Source organism: Diabrotica virgifera, chromosome 7, assembly GCF_917563875.1.
Source record: "Diabrotica virgifera virgifera chromosome 7, PGI_DIABVI_V3a".
In the NCBI taxonomy this organism is placed as follows: domain Eukaryota; kingdom Metazoa; phylum Arthropoda; class Insecta; order Coleoptera; family Chrysomelidae; genus Diabrotica; species Diabrotica virgifera.
The window spans coordinates 229,567,784-229,589,605 of NC_065449.1; the positions used below are offsets into that span (position 1 = coordinate 229,567,784).

A 21,822-nucleotide genomic window follows, 5' to 3' on the forward strand; every position below is an offset into this window, starting at 1 on the left:
TTTCGTTGAAATTATTTGATAGATATGATATTTAATTTTCTGACTGTTGCTCTGGGTTACCGATTCCAAAAACTACTCGTCCCCCGTGAAATAGTATACGTACTTGTTTTACTTTAATTTATATTGACAATTTAAAATATTTTATACAAATTAGGATCGAACAAGGCTTACAAGCCAGTAATCATCACACCTGGTAGGACTGGTCATAGAATGGTGAAAAAGTCGAGATAAGCATTCTTTTGGAATTAGGCCACTTCTACATAACATAGAATCGAACTGGTCCACCAAAACAGATATAGATTTGTCGTCCAGTATTCTTAGAAGTTCACCATAAATATCATCTGGGTTTACCACTTTTTTCCATTTTTATGGCTTGTTTTACCTCATGAGATGTTATTGGAGGTGCATCTTCCAAAAGTGTTTAAGCGCAATTCCTTGGTCTATTATTATTTAAGAGCTGAGATATGCAATTATTCCAATATAAGTATGCAGTAGCGGTTCCATATATAACAAGCTGAAAATGCGAGCATTATCATAACGAAAACTTTGTTTATTTACGTATTTTAATTCATAATATGGAAAATTGCTATTATGAAAAGTTGTTTAGAATTAAAAATTATGTTTTAATGTGCAATTATATCATTATAATTTAAATGTTGTGAACTATAAAGGTACTTTACTCTTGATCGATATTCATATTTTTTATATACCTCGTATAAAATTAATAAAATTTGATATATGATGGTTGCATCACAAATCTTAGACCATGAAGAGCTTTTTATGAAGAATAACTTATCTTCGTCAAATTAAAAATAAAAGACTTATAAATGAAAACGTTGTTGGTATCCATAATTTGAGAAAAATCTTCAAATATTTTTTTCCATGAGAAGGATGTAATTGCATATATCAGACCATAATTTTTTATTCCAAACAACATTTCATATAGTAGGTTCGCTAAACTCAGACACAACTAGCTAGTGATTTTAGTCAGTAATTTTACCAATTTGGCAAAAAAAATAATTACTATCACTAGCCAGTTGTGTCTGAGTTTAGCGAACCGACTATAATAACAATTTTCATTTCACAACAAATGGAACAGTCCATTTATCATTAGGTACTCCCATTTAAGAGGAGGCCGTATACTCGTATAAACCGTTTTAAAATTGTTAATAAATTATTGCTTTCAAAATATACTCAAATTGTATTTTTGAACATCGTATTTATTTTATATAATAATTAAATTCACTATCAAATGTCATTTATATTTTATTAATACTTTATTTAAAATTTAGTTTGACATTCACGAAGTGTCAAACTCAAATAATGTAAATAACCTATGCTTTGCTTAACAAATTCAGATTAAAAAACTAGCCTACTTACTAGCAACGATTTCAGCGGACAAGCTGACGCGACGTTTAGTGTGTCGGAAGAAAATAAAAGGATTGTGACGTCACATTTTAGACTTTGAGGTCGATTATCTCGAAGACGGTTAGAGATATCGAAATGCCGTTTTCAGATTTGGATTCATAAGACAAAACTACATAAGAATCCATCGATAAATCTGCTCTAAGTTTGTAGGAGCAGCAACGCAATAACACACAGATTTTGCGAATTTATAAACGAAAAGTTTTCGTTGAAAATACACGGTTTCGTTTTGTCATCTCTTGTCTCTTGTCATCCCCAGACACGTGTTTCTAGGTTTACCCGTTATCAATAAGGCTTTGCAAGAAGACTGAATTGAACCAAAACGTACGTTGAACGTTGAAAAATTCGTAGGAAATGAGCAGTCTATCCTAAAAATATCGTATATCCTAAAAATAAATCTTAACACGTTCGCTGTCAAGGGAGTATTTAAGTTTCGTCCTCATAGACCATAGCTATTTAAATTGCTATTATGTACAGTGCGATCCCCGGCTCACGAGTGAGACGCCGGCCTGTGGGAAAACCAATGTGGCTCATATATGAGTCGCTTGGTAGCAAACGGGTTAAATGTAAAACTCATGTTTTACATGAATTCTTCTTCTTGTAGTTCCTTCTTCTATTGGAGGTTGGCTATCATCACAGCTATCCGTACCTTATTGGCGGTGGCTCTGAAAAGATCTACTGAGCTGCAACTATACCACTCTCTTAAGTTTCTCAGCCAGGAAATTCTTCTTCTACCTATGGATCTTTTACCCTTAATTCTGCCCTGCATTATGACCCTTAATATCTCATATTTCGCACCTCTAGTAATGTGGCCCAAATATTCCAGCTTTCTTGTTTTGATGTTCTTTACATGAATACATTACCTTAAATACTGATTCCTTTGACGGCAATGGGCAGTCGTCCAATAATAATGTGATGACAGAAGGACCTAAGGGGTCATGCATCGGTATCACATTAATCATTGAATTCACAACTTGGATCCAACCCTCTTCATTATCTGCTATATTATGCACGAGAAGCATAGAACTTGGAGGCTCCTGTTCACTGAAATAAAAAGAAATCATTATTTCCTATATAATAATCAGTATCAGCATTTTATCTTAAAAAAATAGTGTGAGCGGCCGTGGAGTAACAGCATAAACGCTGGCCTCATACGCCAGTAGACGTGGGTTCGAGCCCTGCCAAAGACAAACCATTTTCATTTCCAATAATGACACGAGCCGTCTCACCGTGCCTCGGAGAGCACGTAAAGCCGTCGGTCCCCCTGGGCTAGTGTACATCGGCACTAGTTACTTAAAACAGGGTTAAAGATGTAAATGGCGCCGGAACTATCCGAAAGGATCTCCCCGGCAAAAAGCCATACGATATTATTATTATATCTTAAAAATAGTAATAAAGGTCAACATAGAATGATGAAGTGGAGTTGGTAGAAAACAAGCATCATGGCTGAAGATCATTCGCGTATCCATTAACTCAACTCAATAAGACTTTTTACACTATAAATCATCCAAAACAAAGAACTGCATGACCGAACGGTATTCTGCATATTTATGTTGTCAAAAATCCTCACAACTTGTTTTCCTACATAAAACAACTTACGTGTCTAATCAAGTTCACATTCTTTTTAATAATTCCAATAACATTACAAAATTAACGCACCACCTTAAAAATGTGACATTTTTGATGTCTCGTATTTCGTAAATCTGTTGTCCGATTTTAGTGATTTTTTTGTATGTTATAGCTTTATTCTTCAAGAATATCGTTGTAATAATATTGTTGCTAAACAGGTAAGTGTCTTTGTATACCGGGTGTAACAATGATAGTGTGTTTTTCCTCAAAGTTCGGAACACCCTTTGGAATATTCTAGCGTATATTATAAAATATTGAAATTAAAACTCAACTGTAGCCTTAGGCTTTCTTAACATTTTGCTTTTTGATTCATTCGCTTATGTGGATAATAAAAAGTTAGGTACTTTAACAACTAGCAACGTTCTTCATCAATAAAGGGTGTTTCTAAATTAGTGCGACAAACATTAAGGGGTAATACTGCATGAAAAATAATGACTGTTCGATTTATAAACATATGTCCGCAAATGCTTCGTTTCCGAGATACGGGATGTTGAATTTTTTCTTTGACGATTTACTTACTGTTCTAAAACCAATTGAGATATGCAAATGAAATTTGGTAGGTTTTAAGAGATACTTATTGCGCATTTTTTGACAAGCAATTAAGAATTTTATATTCACCATTGGCGTGCATACGGGTAATATGATCCGTATGCACGCCAATGGTGAATTTAAAATTCTTAATTGTATGCCAAAAAATGCGCAATAACTTCGTCTCAAAACCTACCAAATTTCATTTGCATATCTCAACTGGTTTTAGAGCAGTAAATAAATCGTCAGTTTGTAAGAAAAAAATCAACATCCCGTATCTCGAAAACGAAGCATTTGCGGACATATGTTTATAAATCAAACGGTCATTATTTTTCATGCAGAATTAACCCGTAAAGTTTGTCGCACTTATTTAGAAACGCCCTGTATTGATGAAGAACGTTGCTAATTGTTGAAGTACCTAATTTTGTATTATCCAACGTAAGCGAATGAACCAAAAAGCAAAATGTTAAGAAAGCCCAAGGCTACAATTGAGTTTTAATTTCAACATTTTATATACGCTAGAATATTTGAGGAAAAAACACACTATCATTGTTACACCCGGTATACAATTACACTTACCTCTTTAGCAACAATATTATTACAATGATATTCTTGAAGAATAAAGCTATAACATACTAAAAAAATCACTAAAATCGGACAACAGGTTTAGGAAATATGAGACATTAAAAATGTCGCATTTTTAAGGTGGTGCGTTAATTTTGATGCTTAGTGTAGTATTACAAAATCAAAGATATACTCTGGGCTAATTAGCAAAATACAAGGAAAAGTTATTTACCAGCAATATTATTGCTGGAATCGAATCTTATTATTGTATGTATTAATAATATAGATATGCAAAGTCCGCAGATAGTGTGCTACTTTTTTTATAAACAAAATGGCGCCCGAAAATCGTGTTTTTTTCAATTTTTGCTCTATAACTCCAAAGATTTTAACTTTAGACCAAAAACACCCAAATAAAAATTCACCGCAATTAAATTCTGCATAGACACGTGTTTTTTCCGATTTACTCCGACGAAAACTTTCCCCGGAAAAAGCGGGTTTTTCCAACAAAATCTCTAATTTTCAACTAAACGTTTAGATAAGTAGTTGTTAATCAATAATTAAATAACTTGGTAAAGTAAAAGCCCTTTCCGTATATATTATAATTCCAGAAGTCTATGGAAATTGAATGAACAGTTTAGCAACAATTAAAATGTTAATTAAAAATTTACGGTCGCTATAATAACGACAATAATTATGATGCATAAAAATAACTATGATTTTTTCATAAAAAGACACTGTACCTATCTAATGTACTTTACAGAATTGAAATTGGACTATTTAAGCGGCCTCAGGAATATTTTAAAATTATAAACAATTTTTTGGTTTATAAACAAATAGAATATCTCGGGAAATATTAAACTAAATTAAATTGTGAAAACGGTATTCAAAAGACAGCGGCAGGACGCTTCTTTTAAAAGAAAAAACGTTTAATTATGACGAGTGGTTCCTGAGATACAACCGGTCAAAGTTGACCGGAATTTACGGCAAAGATGTAAACAATAGGATCATAATTTTCAAACCATCACCTTTTTAGTTTTGTCCTCTTTCTCCACACCAATTTTCATATCTTTAAAATCCTCATATATTATTACAATAAAAACTATCGATAATACGTGTGAAAATTGCCAAAAATAGCAAAATTCCAATCAAAAATTAGGTTGGGGAAAATGTAACCCTCTAAGTTCAAAATCGGTATAAGTTAACAAAATGCATTTTCTCGGCTTCCCATGGAGCAATTTCCTTCATTCTTTTTTTGTTCCCTAATAGCTCGAGTAGAGCCATCGAACTAACGCATTATTAAATGTCAAAATTGCTTTTGTTTTGTTATAATAGATTAATTTATTTATAAGAACAGAAAATTACATATTTTTTCCAGTTGTAGGCTTTTTTTTAGATAAACTTACTACAAGTGTACCTTTTAAAGTTAAAAACATAAATATTCTCATTTGAAAGCTGTATAATTATTTAAACAATTTTTATTTAAACAAATTAAAATATTGTGTTATAATAAATAAATTAATTTATTATAACAAAACAAAAGCAAGTTTGACATTTAATAATGCGTTAGTTCGATGGCTCTACTCGAGTTACTTGGGAACAAAAAAAGAATGAAGGAAATTGCTCCATGGGAAGCAGAGAAAATGCATTTTTTTAACGTATACCGATTTTGAACTTTGAGGGTTACATTTTCTCCAACCTAATTTTTGATTGGAATTTTGCTATTTTTGGCAATTTTCACACATATTATCGATAGTTTTTATTATAATAATATATGTTATGAGGATTTTAAAAATATGAAAATTGCTGTGGAGAAAGAGGACAAAAATAAAAAGGTGATGGTTTGAAAATTATGATCCTATTGTTTATATCTTTGCCGTAAATTTCGGTCAACTTTGACCGGTTGTATCTCAGGAATCTCTCGTCATAATTAAACGTTTTTTCTTTTAAAAGAAGCGTCCTGCCACTGTCTTTCGAATACCGTTTTCACAATTTAAGTTAGTTTAATATTTCCCGAGATATTCTATTTGTTTATAAGCCAAAAAATTGTTTATAATTTTAAAATACTCCTGAGGCCGCTTAAAAAATCCAGTTTTAATGCTGTAAAGTACATTAGACAGTTATAGTGTTTTTTTATGAAAAAATCATAGTTATTCTTATACATCATAATTATTGTCGTTATTATAGCGACCGTAAATTTTTAATTAACATTTTAATTGTTGCTAAACTGTTCATTCAATTTCCATAGACTTCTGGAATTATAATATATACGGAAAGGGCTTTTACGTTACCAAGTTATTTAATTATTGATTAACAACTACTTATCTAAAAGTTTAGTTGAAAATTAGAGATTTTGTTGGAAAACCCCGCTTTTTCCGGGGAAAGTTTTCGTCGAAGTAAATCGGAAAAAACACGTCTCTATGCAGAATTTAATTGCGGTGAATTTTTATTTGGGTGTTTTTGGTCTAAAGTTAAAATCTTTGGAGTTATAGATCAAAAATTGAGAAAAACACGATTTTCGGGCGCCATTTTGTTTATAAAAAAAGTAGCACACTATCTGCGGACTTTGCATATCTATATTATTAATACATACAATAATAAGATTCGATTCCAGCAATAAAATTGCTGGTAAATAACTTTTCCCAAAAATGGCCTATTCTCCGATAATCAGCCCAGACTAATAATGAAACAAAACTTAGTGTATAAAAACAAAGGGTAATAAGTAATAAGTAATTTGTTTACATAGAGTGTAAGGTTTCTTAGTTAAGTGCGCCTTTTTTTATTTAGCAACTAGTTAGCAACAAGTTATTAACTTATTAATGATAGTTCAAAATATCACAAAGAAGTTATTATAAATTAAAAATAATAAAATCCACTCGCGATTAAAAAGTAATTAAGGTAAACATTTAAAATACAATTGATTTTGCTTAAAAAATAAATTTGATGTCATTTGTTTTAAAATGTTTTAGCCTACGCATTTTGTCATTATCATCGAATAGCTCTTCTAAAGTGTCTTTAATGGTTATTTAAAAAAATAGTCTTATTTTACTTTTTAGTTCCAGTTTATTACTCGCTCTTTTATATTAATAATTTCATTTCAACTGTTGTTAGGGCTTGTTTTTCTTTGGATCAGCTCTCTTTTCAATCCTACGTGTAATATTGGGAAAAGGAACTACAAGAAATATGATGGGAATGGGTTTTTGTTGGATCTGTTTGATTCTATATTGAAGAAAAATTACTACAAAGAGAATGGGGCTTGGACATTATTAAAACAAATATTAAGGCTATTAAGGCTAAACAAATATTAAAACCCAAACTGTGCTTTTACCGTACAGAATATGATGACTGAAGTATATGATTGTTTGATGTGCCTAAAAGTCAGTTCTTACAAGCTGCCTTGATTTTTCCCTGAAAACTTGGATGATATAAGTACAGAGCAGGGAACGGGTCTACCACAACATAAAGGTGATGTACAAACGGTATAAAACGGAATAAAGGGACGGTGGAATGTGAACATGATAGGTGATTACTAAATTGTCAACTTCACAGAAAGTAACAAAATGCATATCCGCTATACAAGCAGCTTTACAGAGAAAAAGGAAAGAAAGTACATACATAGAAATAAATATGTATTCTCGTTGTGGTATCGTAGTGGTCGGTATATGATAAGAAAAATGAAAACTGTAGCCCAATTAAACAAAATTATAATGTTTGCTGTGCATTTATTTATTTTGAAGTCTAATTTACCCAATTAAATTATAAATGAGGTCATATTGTAAAAAAACTGACAGTGATAATAGAAAAACTGATAATATACACGGTTTTAGAACCAAAAAAACTTTGTTGCATCTATTTAAAAAATATATATTTTAGTATTATTTATATATCTAGAGTCGGAAAAATGAAAGAATACCCATGAACGATTACATCAATCACTTATTTTGTATTTGCTGTCTTTTTCTATAACAAACGTTTGCTATTTATAGAAAAAGACAGCAAATACAAAATAAGTGATTGATGTGATCGTTCTTTAATTTTTCCGACTGTATGTATTATTAATACTATTTAAAATTTAAAATATCATGTATATTATAAAATCAGAATTTGGTGTTAGTTTTGAGAGTAAACTGAATGTAAGACCAACTACGTATCATGTCGGGATAGTATCATGAGGTTTTTCCCTAGTTTTCCTCGTGATTTACTATGGAATCACTAACACGAGAATTTTACTGTCACCTGTCACCATTGCATGTTGCTATGCTTTTTGTGACGGATATTCTTAAGTTAAAGTTGATTTCATGTAATCGAATGAACTATCTTTCAAGAAAGTCGTCCCAGGAATGCAACTCATAAATATCGTGACTCATATGACTCATATCAATGAGTTAGATTAAATTAAAATTATTAAAAGAATTTTTTTACTAAGCAACAAAATTTGTTTAATTTATTAATACATATTTTGTATTTAGATAACGACCTCCGAAAAGGAAGTTGAAACGTCAATAAAATCATTTTAAATTAAATTGTGGCTAATTTACCAACTAGAATAGTAAATTGCATAAATGCCTCAAAGAAATACTTCAGAAAAATATTTAGAAAAAGCCTAGTGTGTTATTAAAATTTTATAGATATCTTTTAGATATGATCAAACTTGTTAAAAACCCAGTAAAATGTGTGTTAACCAATAAATACATACACATTTTCCCAGTTATTTATCATAACAATAATGTAAAGCATACCATTATACAAATTGAAATACAAAAGAGAATATTACTATAATAATAAATAGTTATTTAAATACAAGGATGTAGGGATTATATTATTAATGGTTTAGCAAATAATAGAGTTATTTGTAAATAATGTGACTTCTCGTTGTTAGTCAAATAAAATTATTTATTCCATTAAAAATTACATTTTAGAAAAATGTGTCTTGAAAATAGTAAATTGTTTTAACTAGGTTAACCTTTGTTGGGCATTTGACAAGAACGTAAGATATATAATTGCTCAGAAGATGTTATTTATAGACAAGAAACCGAGAACAAGATCTAAGTAGATGGATCAATGATGTAAAAAAGAATAAAGAAGGAAGCTAATCCTAGAAAAATTTTTTAGTCTAAATACGTAAGAAAAACAGTGCAAAGATTTAGTTCAGTGGTGATGAAAGTATCAGATTCACTACTGTTATTTATGGTGGCGTATGTGTGGCGAATGGTGACGTATGTGTACAACAGACAATCTAATACAAAACATAACTCTGAGGATCAAAAAATATCTCCATTTCCTAAGAAACGGACTGGTCTAACGTCAACTGATCTATTTCGAGGTGCTATAAATAGAATAAAATAGGTCAATGTGGTCGCCAATATCACTAGAAGATAGACCTTTAGAAGAAGAGGAACCATTTTCTGGTTCTTGTTTCTGGAACTTATTGCCAAAAATTATATAAAAACATTGTAAACTTTAATAAAGGTAAAATTTGGGTTTGATTGGTTAAATAATGATTGTTTTATGCTTTAGGATATAATATCATAATATTTCAACCCTTAAAAACCACCCTTGATAACATTTCAATTTTTACAAGTAATTTAATAGATCTATACGGAAAAAAGTAGAATTACGCACAAAAATATTTATGTACACAAAAATACGAATTTACAAAAAATACAAATTGTTTTTTAGTCATCTTCATCGAGAACGATGTCAGGTTCTGTCGTATTATATACATTGAAAATGCTCTACTACCCGCCCCCAAGTGTTCGCCCCCAAGTTTTCGAAAAAAAAAATTCGTTTTATAAACATAGCTTCTTTGTTTTTGGTGATGAAAAGTTTTTCACATATGATTTTGTAGGGTTTTTTGAAGAGCTATACAGGGTGTCCCGAAAAGAATGGTCATACATTATACCACACATTCTGGGGTCAAAAATAGTTCGATTTAACCTAACTTACCTTAGTACAAATGTGCTCATAAAAACAGTTATAGCCCTTTGAAGTTACAAAATGAAAATCGATTTTTTTCAATATATCGAAAACTATTAGATATTTTTTATTGAAAATGGACATGTATCACTCTTATTGCAGGAACATCTTGAAACAAAATTTTAGTGAAATTTGTCCACCTAATAAAAAATATATGGGGATTTTGTTCCCTTAAACCCCCCCAAACTTTTTTGTACGTTCCAATTAATTCATTATTGTGGTACCATTAGTTAAACACGACGTTTTTAAAACTTTTTTGCCTCTTAGTATTTTTTCGATAAGTCAGTTTTTATTGAGATGCGGCTTCTTTTTCAATATATTTACGTAAAAATTGTATGGGGGGTTTGTTCCTTTAAACCCCCCAAATGACTGTGTACGTTCCAATTAAAGTATTATTGTGGTGCCATTAGTTAAACACAGTATTTTTAAAACTTTTGCCTCTTAGTCTTTTGTTCATAAGTCACCTTTTATCGAGATGTAGCTTCTTTTTCAAAATATACCTAAAAATGTAAATTATAAATAAATTTTCAGATTATTAACAGGTCTCTATAATCGTACTTAACCATATACAAATATGTGGTGGATTCGACAATTATTCAAAATATCTCGATAAACACTGGCTTATCAAAAAAGTACTAAGAGGCAAAAAAGTTTTAAAAATAATGTGTTTAACTAATGGTGCCACAATAATAATTTAATTGGAACGTACACAAAAGTTTGGGGGGGTTTAAGGGAACAAAACCCCCATAAAATTTTTATGGGGTGCACAAATTTTACTTAATTTTTTTTTAAGATGTTGCTGCCATATAAATGCCACATGTCCATTTTCAATAAAAAATCTTTGAGAGTTTTCGATATATGAAAAAAAATCGATTTTCATTTTGTAATTTCAGAGGGCTGTAACTTTTTCTGTGTGCACTATTGTATATAGGTAAGTGAGGTTCAATCAACCTATTTTTGGCCCCAGAATCTGTGGTATAATTTATGACCAATCTTTTCGGGACACCCTGTATAAGACTGTGTAAATTAAATTTCGTAAAATCCCTTAGTTTTTATTTAACCCGCGAGTAGTCACGCCGTTAGATAGAATCTCACATTTTATCCTTTTTCGCGATAACTTGATGAAACATTTTGCAATTTTGAACAAATTCCGTAAGTGCCTCGAGGAAGGGTGTAGTAATGCGTAGGAATTTTTTTTCTTCTTTTTCTTTTTTTTTTGTGGAATTTATGGCTTTGGGGAGAGCCAATTAGCTTTAATAATTATTAGAAATAATATTTCTAACATAACAAGTAAATAAAAATACTATGAAATATAAAATTTGTTGTAAATTCGTATGTTGAGATATAATCTAACACGCGACTATTCAAGTTACAGAAGTGAGCGCGACTACTCCCGGGTTAAGTGGGGTGAGTTTAGAGGGCTCGAATAAGGGGGTGTTTACTCGTAAATAGAGGTTTTAAATTGCTATACCTCGCTAAATATTCACTGTAAAGAAAATCTATCTGCAGGAAAATTTTATGTATTAAAAAAGCTACAATTTAGTGCTGTATTATTTTTTCGTATCTCCAGTATTTTCGGAGATATTTTGAAGAAAAGGGTGAAAAATACGAAATTGCAAAAAATCAATTTATTTTTCAACTCCAATTTTTCTAAAATTAGGCCTTTTAAATAGGTCCAACTTCCTGAGTGTATTTAAAATACATATATAAAAAGAATTACAGACGGGTGAATATCAATTTCAATTAGGAAAGTAGTTAGGGGGTTGTTTTCACTGATTTTTTTGTAGAATAAAGTAGGTACCGGCCTTATTTTGATCATAAGTCGCTCAACAATTTTTATGCTAGAAACTTTTTTTATATTGTTTTGAAAGGTCTAACTATATGTACTTGAAAAAAGATTTTCTCGAAACATGCAAAGTTTTCCAGTTATTTGGCTTGAATATTTAAAATTATGCATTTGACGAAGAAAGCTAACTTTAACATGCCGTATCTCGGTTTATATCGGTCGTAGAAAAAAATTATAAAAAAAGGATTTTGTTTGTGTTTCTAAAAGATACAATTTTGATATCCACAGTTTTTTTGATTAAATGCATATTTTTCGAGTTATTCTTAAAAATCCCTCTAAAAAGTCGATTTTTTCGTCGAAAAACTGTTACTTTCAACCGCGAATAACTCGAAAAATATTAGTTTTACGAAGAAAACGTTAAGAATATTTTTTTCTTAGAAGTACTTTTTACATCGATTTCCATGGTTAAAATGTAATGAAAAATTCCCACCCCCGATATGGGGTGGCAACCATCCCCAAGGTTTTAGCGTACAGCGGCATGATATAAAAAATGATCCTTGGGCTATTCCCTACCTTCTGTTAAAATTTCAAGTAAATCCATGCTGGACGAAAAAATTGCGAGCCAAAATGCTTCATTTTCTGGCCTACTAAGCCAATAAGCCGAATAAGCTAGATCAGCAAAACTACAAATGAAGAAGTACTGGAAATAATTAACACACATCCTCATCTGGTCAATAAAATCAAAATTAGAAAGACGTCATATCTAGGACATATAATGCGCCATAAAGAATTTGAGCAGCTCCAGGTAATATTATAAGACAATAACGAAAGTAAAAGGGGTATAGGAAGAAAGAAAACATCCTGGCTCCGAAACATCAGAGACTGGACCCCCAAAACAGGAAATGACTTAATTAATCAAGCCCAGAACAGAGAGAAATTTGCCATATTGATCGCCAACCTCAATACAGAATGCACTTAGGAGGAGGAGGATGACGTTGAAAAGAAATTTATACTATAAAGATGTGCCTGTAGGAATTAATAAAGAGGAACTACAGGGACAGATTGGCGATTTCTTTTCGTTATTAACACTCTTAAATCGTTATTTAACGTTAAAACCTTGGTTTACAGCTACAATGGTGATTATGTGAATAATAAGTTGAAGGGTTGAATGATTGATTACCGGAGTTTAAAGTCTGAATGTTAATAAATAAACAAATAATGAATTCTAACAATAAAACACTGAAAACGTTTGTTTTCTATACTTCCACAAAATTTATTATAACTATGTGACTACAGCTGTTTCGACAGAGTGCCTTTCTCAAGTGATTTAGTTTACTATATGTTTGCCTTTTTAAAGTATTTAACTGATGAGGTTGAGGAGTGGGGAGCTGTTTGTCTCTAGTTGGTCATTCAGAATTATATCTGTGTTTTTAATTTATTAATTTCCATATATTCTAATAAAGATAGATTAAGGTTATAAAAATAAAAATGTATACCATTTTTATTCATTCAGTTGCGGTGCGAAACCAAAACTGTCTTAATTTTTACTCAGATCAGAGAGTGCAGCCAGCACTCTTATCGACCATTTTACCTCTTGTTAGAGGCTCTTCAGAGAATGCATACGCTGCTTTCTCTAATCCTGGTAAATTTTTTTCGACATATTAGTCCCCCATTGCAACTGACGTGAAGGTAGTAGGTGCGTAGCGGCATCTGCTAAATGAAAGACTAAGTTTTTCAACCTAATAAAAATATTTGTAAAATAAAATATTTTTAAAAGATTTTTAATTGAAAAACTTATTAGTCCATTTCCCTGGTGACACCTCCAAGGCTTCTACTAGTCCATGTAATGAAGCTTAAAATATGACAAAACCTCGCAATTTTTACAGAATGGATCGATTTGCTTGAAAAATTTAGAGTAAGTAGTGGATACTCCAAGGATAAAAATCTATATCATGCCGAAAGGCGCTTTTACCATGGGGGTGGTTGCCACCCTATCTTAGGGGAGGAAATTTTTTATTATATTTTAATCACAAAAGTTGGTAAATACGTTCATTCTTAGCAAAAATCGTTCTATACATTTTTTTAATAAAATTGATAGTTTTCGATTTATTCGCTATCGAAAGTGTTGGTTTTATATCGAAAAAATCAATGTTTTTAATAAGTTTTCTGCTAATAACTCCAAAAGTTTTCTTTTATCAATACAACTTTACTTAACCAAAAAGTACCTTTTGAAAAAATAAACAAAAACTTGTTTTTAGATTTTCTTTAAGACCAATAGTAATCGAGCTATACTTTATTATATGATGGCTCTTCTTCGTCAAATGCTAAATATTGTAGTTTCAAAGTCAAAAGACGAGAAAACTATGCATTTTTCGAGGACAACTTGTTCAAACTAATTTAAAGTATTAAAAATATCTATCTCCAGAAATAACAAAAGTCTCTAGCTCAAAAATTAAGTAACTTATAATGAAAAGAATGTCAGTCCATATTTTTTTCAGCAAAAAAGTGATTGGAAGCAACCCCCTAATCACCACCCTAATTAAAATTAGTCATTGATCTTATTTGGTCTTTTTTTTATTTATGTATTATTAATAGGTTCTAGAAGTTTCACCGGCTTAGAATGAATAGTTTAAAAAAAATGGAGTTAAAAGCAAATATCGAATTTTGTAGGTTGGAAAAAATTGACTTTTCTTCAGAATAGCAAGATTAGCATCAGAGATACGAAAAAATGTTTAAATATGAAATTGTAGCCAATTTAATTTCCAAAAACCTGGTTTGCAAAAATTTTTTCTAAAGCAAAAATTGAGTGAGCTATCGGCAATTAAAACTTGTAATAACATGCAAAAACCACCTTTACCAACCCTTTCAAAGTCACCTCTTTTTGCGACTGAGGATTTTAACAATAATTAATATTAATAGCCTTATAGACCTTATAAAAACCTACAAAATTCTTTTTTACCAAACTTCTAGGATCAAAATTAAAAATATTAGGGTTAAAAATCAATATATTTTTTTTTTTTAAGTAGAAATCCAATTGGAAGCATAATAATGTAAGTTAGCGGTGTTTTTAGTCATTGGCCTTATTCATTCTTATTTATTTATGTATTATTAATAGATTCTAGATGTTTGACTGGCTTAGAATGATTAGTTTTTAAAAACAGGAGTTAAAAGCGAATAACGAATTTTTGTAGCTTGGTAAAAAAATGCCATTTTCTTCAGAATATAAAGATTAGCATCAGAGATACGAAAAAATGTTTCAATATAAAATTGTAGGTTATTCAATTCTCAAGAACTTGGTTTAAAAAAATTTTTTCTACGGCAAAAATTGAGTGAATCGTAAATGAGTATACCTATCAAAACATTGATTTTTTCGATATAAAACTAACATTTTCGATGGCAAATAAATCGAAAACTGTTAATTTTATCAAAAAAATGTATAGAACATTTTTTGCTTAGAATGAATGTTTTTATCAACTTTTGCGGTCAAAATATAATAAAAAATTTCCACCCCCGAGATGGGGTGACAACCACCCCCCATGGTAAAAGCGCCTTTCCGCGTCATATAGATTTTGATCCTTGGTCTATCTACTACTTATTATCAAATTTTCAAGCAATTCAATCCATTCTGTAAAAATTGCGAGGTGAAAAGCTTCGGTTCCTGGCCTATACAATATGCAAGCCAAATGTATGCTGCAGTGAAGACAAAAGGGAACGAATTCTACACTATGCAATTCACAACCCCCGTCTGCAGCTTGGTAAAGTTCCAACGGAAAATGGACCTAGTTACTCTATAGGAGTAATACTAATATAAAAATAAAAATGTATACCATTTTTATTCAGTTGCAATGCGAAACCAAAACCGTCTTAATTTTTACTTAGATTAGAGAGTGCAGCCAGCACTCTTATCGACGATTTCACCTCTTGTTAGAGGCTCTTCAGAGAATGCATAGGCTGCTTTCTCTAATCCTGGTAAAATTTTTCGACATATTAGTCCCCCATTGCAACTGACGTGAAGGTAGTAGGTGCGTAGCGGCATCTGCTAAATGAAAGACTAAGTTTTTCAACCTAATAAAAATATTTGTAAGATCTTTGTAAAGTCTTTTATAGATTAAGGCCTTTATTTTGAATATGAAGAATTTGAAACTCTTCATTAAAAGAATGATTATGATCTAGAAGGTGAAGTGCGTATGTAGAAGTGTCTGTTTTTCTACCGTTGAAAGCCCTTTTGTGTTCTGCTATCCGTTTGTCAAAGGTTCTGCCAGTTTGACCGATCGATGTAAGTTTTCGGACAGTCACCACAAGTTAGTTTGTAGACACCACTCTGTAGTTTTTTTCTCTTTCGGCTCTTATTTTTCTTAATATATCAAAATCAATTTTCAAAAATAGCCAGATACATAAAAAGGAAAGGAATAACACCAGCTTTCAGAACTAACAACAACTTAAGCAAATATATTATCCACATATATCTCTTTTCTTGAAAGAGCTGAAAAATTTTTTGTAGATAAAAACACCGATTGACTCATAAACATAAATATCTTAAATATAGGTTGGATAGTTACGATTTGAATGGCCTGCATGCAGCCCAGATCTCAATCCTATCGAGAATTTATGGGATGAATTGAAAATAACTATTCGCCGTCATCCTAGACCTCAAGAAAATTTGTTACAGTTATGACCCCGGTAGGCGAATATCGGGCTATTCCACAGGCAAGGTTAACACTTCTTATTCATTCGATGCCAAACAGATTGCGAGCAGTCATTGCTGCGAGAGGTGGACATGCCCGCTATTGAATCGTTTTGTTTTGTTGTTAATTTTAGTGCGTTTAATATTTTTAATTAAATAAACCTTTAAAGCAGTGTTTTTATTTACAGCATTTACAAGAAAAGAGATATTCGGATAATTCAAAAAACAAAATCTTGGGGATGCCTCTGAAATAATACGAAAGGAGTATGAAACAAAATCAGCCTTTCAATTTTTCTACAGAATTTTTTAAAGTTAGAAAAAACACAATGCTTCCATTCATCTGTATAATGCCATCTAAGCAAATTTTTTTTTACCAGAATACTAACAAACAATATCAATACATGTACCTACAAACTGAAGCAAGAATCTTGAAAATCGGAGTACAAATAATACAGTAGTTATAAGTATTGTCAAACTTAATCAAAAATTTTTAGTAGCGGAATTTTGTGCCTCTGAGTGTAGTTTAGCCGAAAATTGTGATAAACCACTGTTACCACTGAAAACCCACCCTCTTCCACTTTCTGATCTCAGATCACGTGTAAATTATTTTTCCTTTAATTTTTGTTATATTTTCTTCGTTTTACAATGTGTTCCATACTGTTACAATTTTTTTGGTCTCATTATCGGCCCTGGCTTAAACATAATTTGTTTTCATCTAGATTTTGTTTTGGAAAAGGTACCAATTTGCAACCTAATTACAATAAATACAATTGTTTTGTTTTGTCTGGGCTGTTACCCTGTCATATACTTAACAAGTTTTATTGGATTAGTTAAACCACTGTTTGTTAATACCTAAGTATTATGATTATGATTAATACATGCGATGGTTTCATTTGAAAACGTGACTCATAGTAATTATTTATTAAGAATAAGTGCGATAAGAGACATAATTTTTTTATTAATTTAACTAACAATTACTTTAATAATAAAAATGATGGCAACCACTAGGTTTATTAGGAATTTAGTTTTTTAGATGTCATAAGTTTCACCTCAAGAGTAGTTCCCTAGACTTTGCAAGAAATGGAGCATATTTATTTTATTTTATTTATCAACGGCCAATTACAATTAATGTTAAACTATAAATTCATAATACTGACTATATCTATGGTTACAATACAAAAAGTTAATCTGTATTATTATACAATACAAGAATACAATATAAAAGTTATCTATATCTATTACTTGAGCCAAGAGTACACAAAACCTGACGCAAGAATGAGCCAAAGGTTGCAAAGAAATCTATGTTGTCATATTGATTGGCTAGTCCAGCGGTTCCCAACCTTTTTTAGTTTGAACCACACTAACTTAAAAACTGGTTCAGCCACGGCACACTTGGGTAAATAATCTCTATAATGATAGTGAGTACAATCAAATTTCGCGGCACACCTACAGGGACTTCAGGGCACACCAGTGTGCCGCGGCACACTGATTGGGAACCTCTGGGCTAGTCTAGCAGTTCTTGTAATGAAGTTGTTAAATCCATAGTTACTGCGATGTATAGGGTAATGGAAACTAGCTATAGACCTGGTAGGTCTAGATGGAACATGTATATTAATTTTATTGAGCAAAAAAGAAGCAGCAGCTCTACCATGCAGAATATTGTAAAAAGTAATAAAATCTCTCTTCTTATGAGGCATAGAAATGGGTGGCATATTTAATGTAGCAAGTAAATCTGCATCATTGTAGTTGTCCAAGATGTTTAATTTGAAAGCAATCTGTTTAAAGAATTTATGCTCAACACGACACAAGGTCTCAATATGCACACCATAAAAAGGTGACCATACACAGGACACATACTCAAGATGGGGATGGACAAGAGAGCAATAAAGCGTTTTTAAGGCAGTAATCCCATTAAAATCCTGTGTGCTTTTTCTGATAAAGCCAAGTGTCTGAAATGCCTTGTTGGCTACATTATTTAAGTGATCAGAAAGTTGTAGAGTTGCATCCAAAGTAACAAAATTATTAGTATTATTTTAATATACGAGTACCTATTATAATAATTTTATAGTATTATTTTAAATATCAGCGAATTATTTATTTTATTCAACCTAATTTATATGTTGTATACATTAAATTTTGGTGTTATTGTGTTTAATGTGACTATACATTATGATTTACAGTTCTGCTCTGAAGCAACTAAATAATGAACACCAATTTTAAATTATTATGTAAACATACATAAAAGTCTTCAGCCGCACAGAATTGTAAAAATTGAATGGATTAGCTGGGCTGTATACTTAAGGGGATCGGTACATAGTTTCGGCTCTAATGCTATTTAAATGGGATTCATTTTTTTTTAAATTCTGAGAAAACTAATAAGTATGTATTTTTGAAAAATTTAAACATAGAATGAAAGATTACGTTCTTACCGAGGGCCGAAAGTCCCTGAAAACTTCTGTAATGTTTATTTTAATAAGTTACAAGGGTCAAAAACTAAGAGAAAATGTAGTCTGATTTTTAATTTCAAATACCTTGTTCAAAAGAAACTTTTTATTTATTCTAAGGGACTTTCGGCCCTCGATAATAATTTTGTCTTTCATTCTGCGTTTAAATTTTTTTTAAAATATTTATTAGTTTTTTCAGGATTTGAAAAAAATGGACACCATGTCCGTGGTGATATTTTCCAAATCGAACATTCACTATCTTTGTCATACAACGCACTGAGTCAAATAGAATATGATGACAAGACAGTGACAATTTTAAATATTTGATATGGCATCAGGAATATTTTGAGTTGTTGATTAAATAATATGAATATGGTATATTCCACGACTGTTTTGGTTTATCGCAACAACGAATATTTTAGTGTGCAAAATAAGAAGTACGAAAGTATTTTGCTCTAATAATTACTCCAATAAACAACAATTTAATTTGCAATTTACTTTCGTTCTTCATATTTTGCACAGTAAAATATTCGTTGTCGTGATAATCTAAGAGGGTCATAATATATTCGTGGAATGGGGTATAGTGTATTTGATAAATAATTGATTTAAGACGTGAACTTAAAAGTTAATTGTTTGTTATTTATGGACGATCCAAGCAGAGAATTGACCAGGATATCTGTACCATCTGTGAATAAGTCGATAACTCAAAAATGCAAACTTTTCGGTATGGCCATTTTAAACATTTTATTAGTTTTGAAGAATAAAAAATTTAAAATTTGACTTATCCAATTATTCACGGTCTGTACCATCTGTAATAATATGAATATGGTGTATTCCACGACTTTTTTTTTTATCGCAACAACGAATATTTTAGGGTGCAAAATAAGAAGTACGAAAGTATTTTGCTCTAATAATTACTCCAATAAACAACAATTTAATTTGCAATTTACTTTCGTTCTTCATATTTTGCACAGTAAAATATTCGTTGTCGCGATAATCCAAGAGGGTCGTATATTTGTGGAATGGGGTATAGTGTATTTGATAAATAATTGATTTAAGACGTGAACTTAAAAGTTAATTGTTTGTTATTTATGGACGATCCAAGCTGAGAATTGACCCAGGATATTACATTCTGTGATCCAAGTATTTTGTTGTTAAAGATGTTCAAAATTGTAAGCTTTCCATAGTAACAATATATTATTACAAAATCACTTTAACACTTTTCCTCTTTTCTCGATTGAGTATTAGTTTTTGTTGTACAGTATATAAATTATTACAATCACTGAATACATAATGAGTGAAAAAATTGTCATATTTATTAACTGAATTAATAATTTGCAATTATACAAGTAACAGTTATCCAAGAACATTTAAAAGCCATCTCTTTAAACTAAATGATGACATTGTCAAGTAGTAATGTTTACATATCCATACTAGTGAGAATTTTACTACACGTTATTTGCAGTGTAAAGACAGAAAAAGTAGGAGTAGCCATAAAATATTTGCGAATTATGTACCAATAGCCTTAATGTGTATTTACTAAATTTGTAGTACCTGTTTGTTTTGAAGTTATACTTCTTTAGGCATGATTTCATTGAGGGTGAAATTTTATTAATCTGCACGCATGCGCAACACAGGCAGTATGGAGTTAGTTACTAAATGTTTTAATTTATGTATGTATCAGTCCAGAAAAGGTGTGGAAAGAATATATTAGTGTTTTTAAATATATTTTTCTACAAACGTGTTAAAAATACAATTTCTAGCACTCCATAGAAGCGTTAAAAATGCTACTTTAAGGCACTAGGGCTTTAAAAATTTTAAGGTACTGCAGTTAAAAGTGAATTGTCAAATTGTGAAACGTCAAAATATTTATATTTCATTTATTAACATTAATATTAATAATACAACTTGCGCAACTTGAAGAAGGTGGTTTAAAAGGTTTTTTATTATAATTTTGTGTCTTTGGATTTGTCTTCCTTGGGCATAATAATAAAATAATAATAAAACATCTATTTTTATATTTCACTTGTTACCGTGATGTGTAATTATGTATATCTGAAACATCAGTAGCAAGCGCCTTGATGGCCTTGTTGGTAGAGCATTGGACCAGAGATCGAGAAATCGCGAGATTGCGGGTTCGAATCCCGGACGATTCATACTTTTTTCTTTTTTTTTAATATTTGGCATAGTTTTGGTTAATTTTTGGTAATTATTGTTAATATTTTGTATTGTAACTGTTAAGTAGGTATATTGATTTCGTTGAAATTATATTATAATAAAAGTATAACTTCTTACATGCGTACAAAGTACACACACATTATTTTTTTTAATTAGATTTACATGTCTCGACAGTGTAGGTCACTTACACAGGTACAATAATTACATTATATAAGAAGAATATCGTTACATTACAATCAATAGAGTCTTCTTCTTCTTTTGCTATCATAACCCTGGATGGGTTTTTGACTTTCTGGCTATTTCCTTCTATTCGAATATCTGTTGTGTCCTCACCTGACAGGTATACCTAAACAGTTATGAATTATTCAACAATGATCCTAACACAAGAAGACTAGATAGAACCTGATCCTACGACCTACTACAAAACAAAACCAAAATAGTACCTATAAAGTGGGGCATCATTAGATGTCCATCCTTCACGCCCAAAACCAGTAACTTGTTTACTTCTTACTCTCTAGTGTAGATTGTAAATAAACATAGCTTTAAAAACAATATTTCTACCAAATTAAGTGTAAGTTTAGTAGTTAATACACCCAATGACCATATGTGAA

The 21,822-nt window shown here is 30.9% G+C and overlaps 2 protein-coding genes across 2 annotated transcripts in view; both read right to left on the reverse strand.

Moving 5' to 3' along the window:
- The window catches only part of LOC114344301 (RING finger and SPRY domain-containing protein 1), a 64,037-nt gene that overhangs the window by 41,534 nt on the left and 681 nt on the right, over nt 1–21,822 (reverse strand). The window contains exon 2 of the mRNA XM_028295144.2: nt 2,289–2,469. Coding sequence (XP_028150945.1) covers nt 2,289–2,469 — 181 coding nt within the window. The remainder of the gene's footprint in view (nt 1–2,288; nt 2,470–21,822) is intronic.
- LOC114344277 (two pore potassium channel protein sup-9) overlaps nt 1–21,822 on the reverse strand; it is a 166,045-nt gene that overhangs the window by 10,028 nt on the left and 134,195 nt on the right. The window lies entirely within an intron of this gene.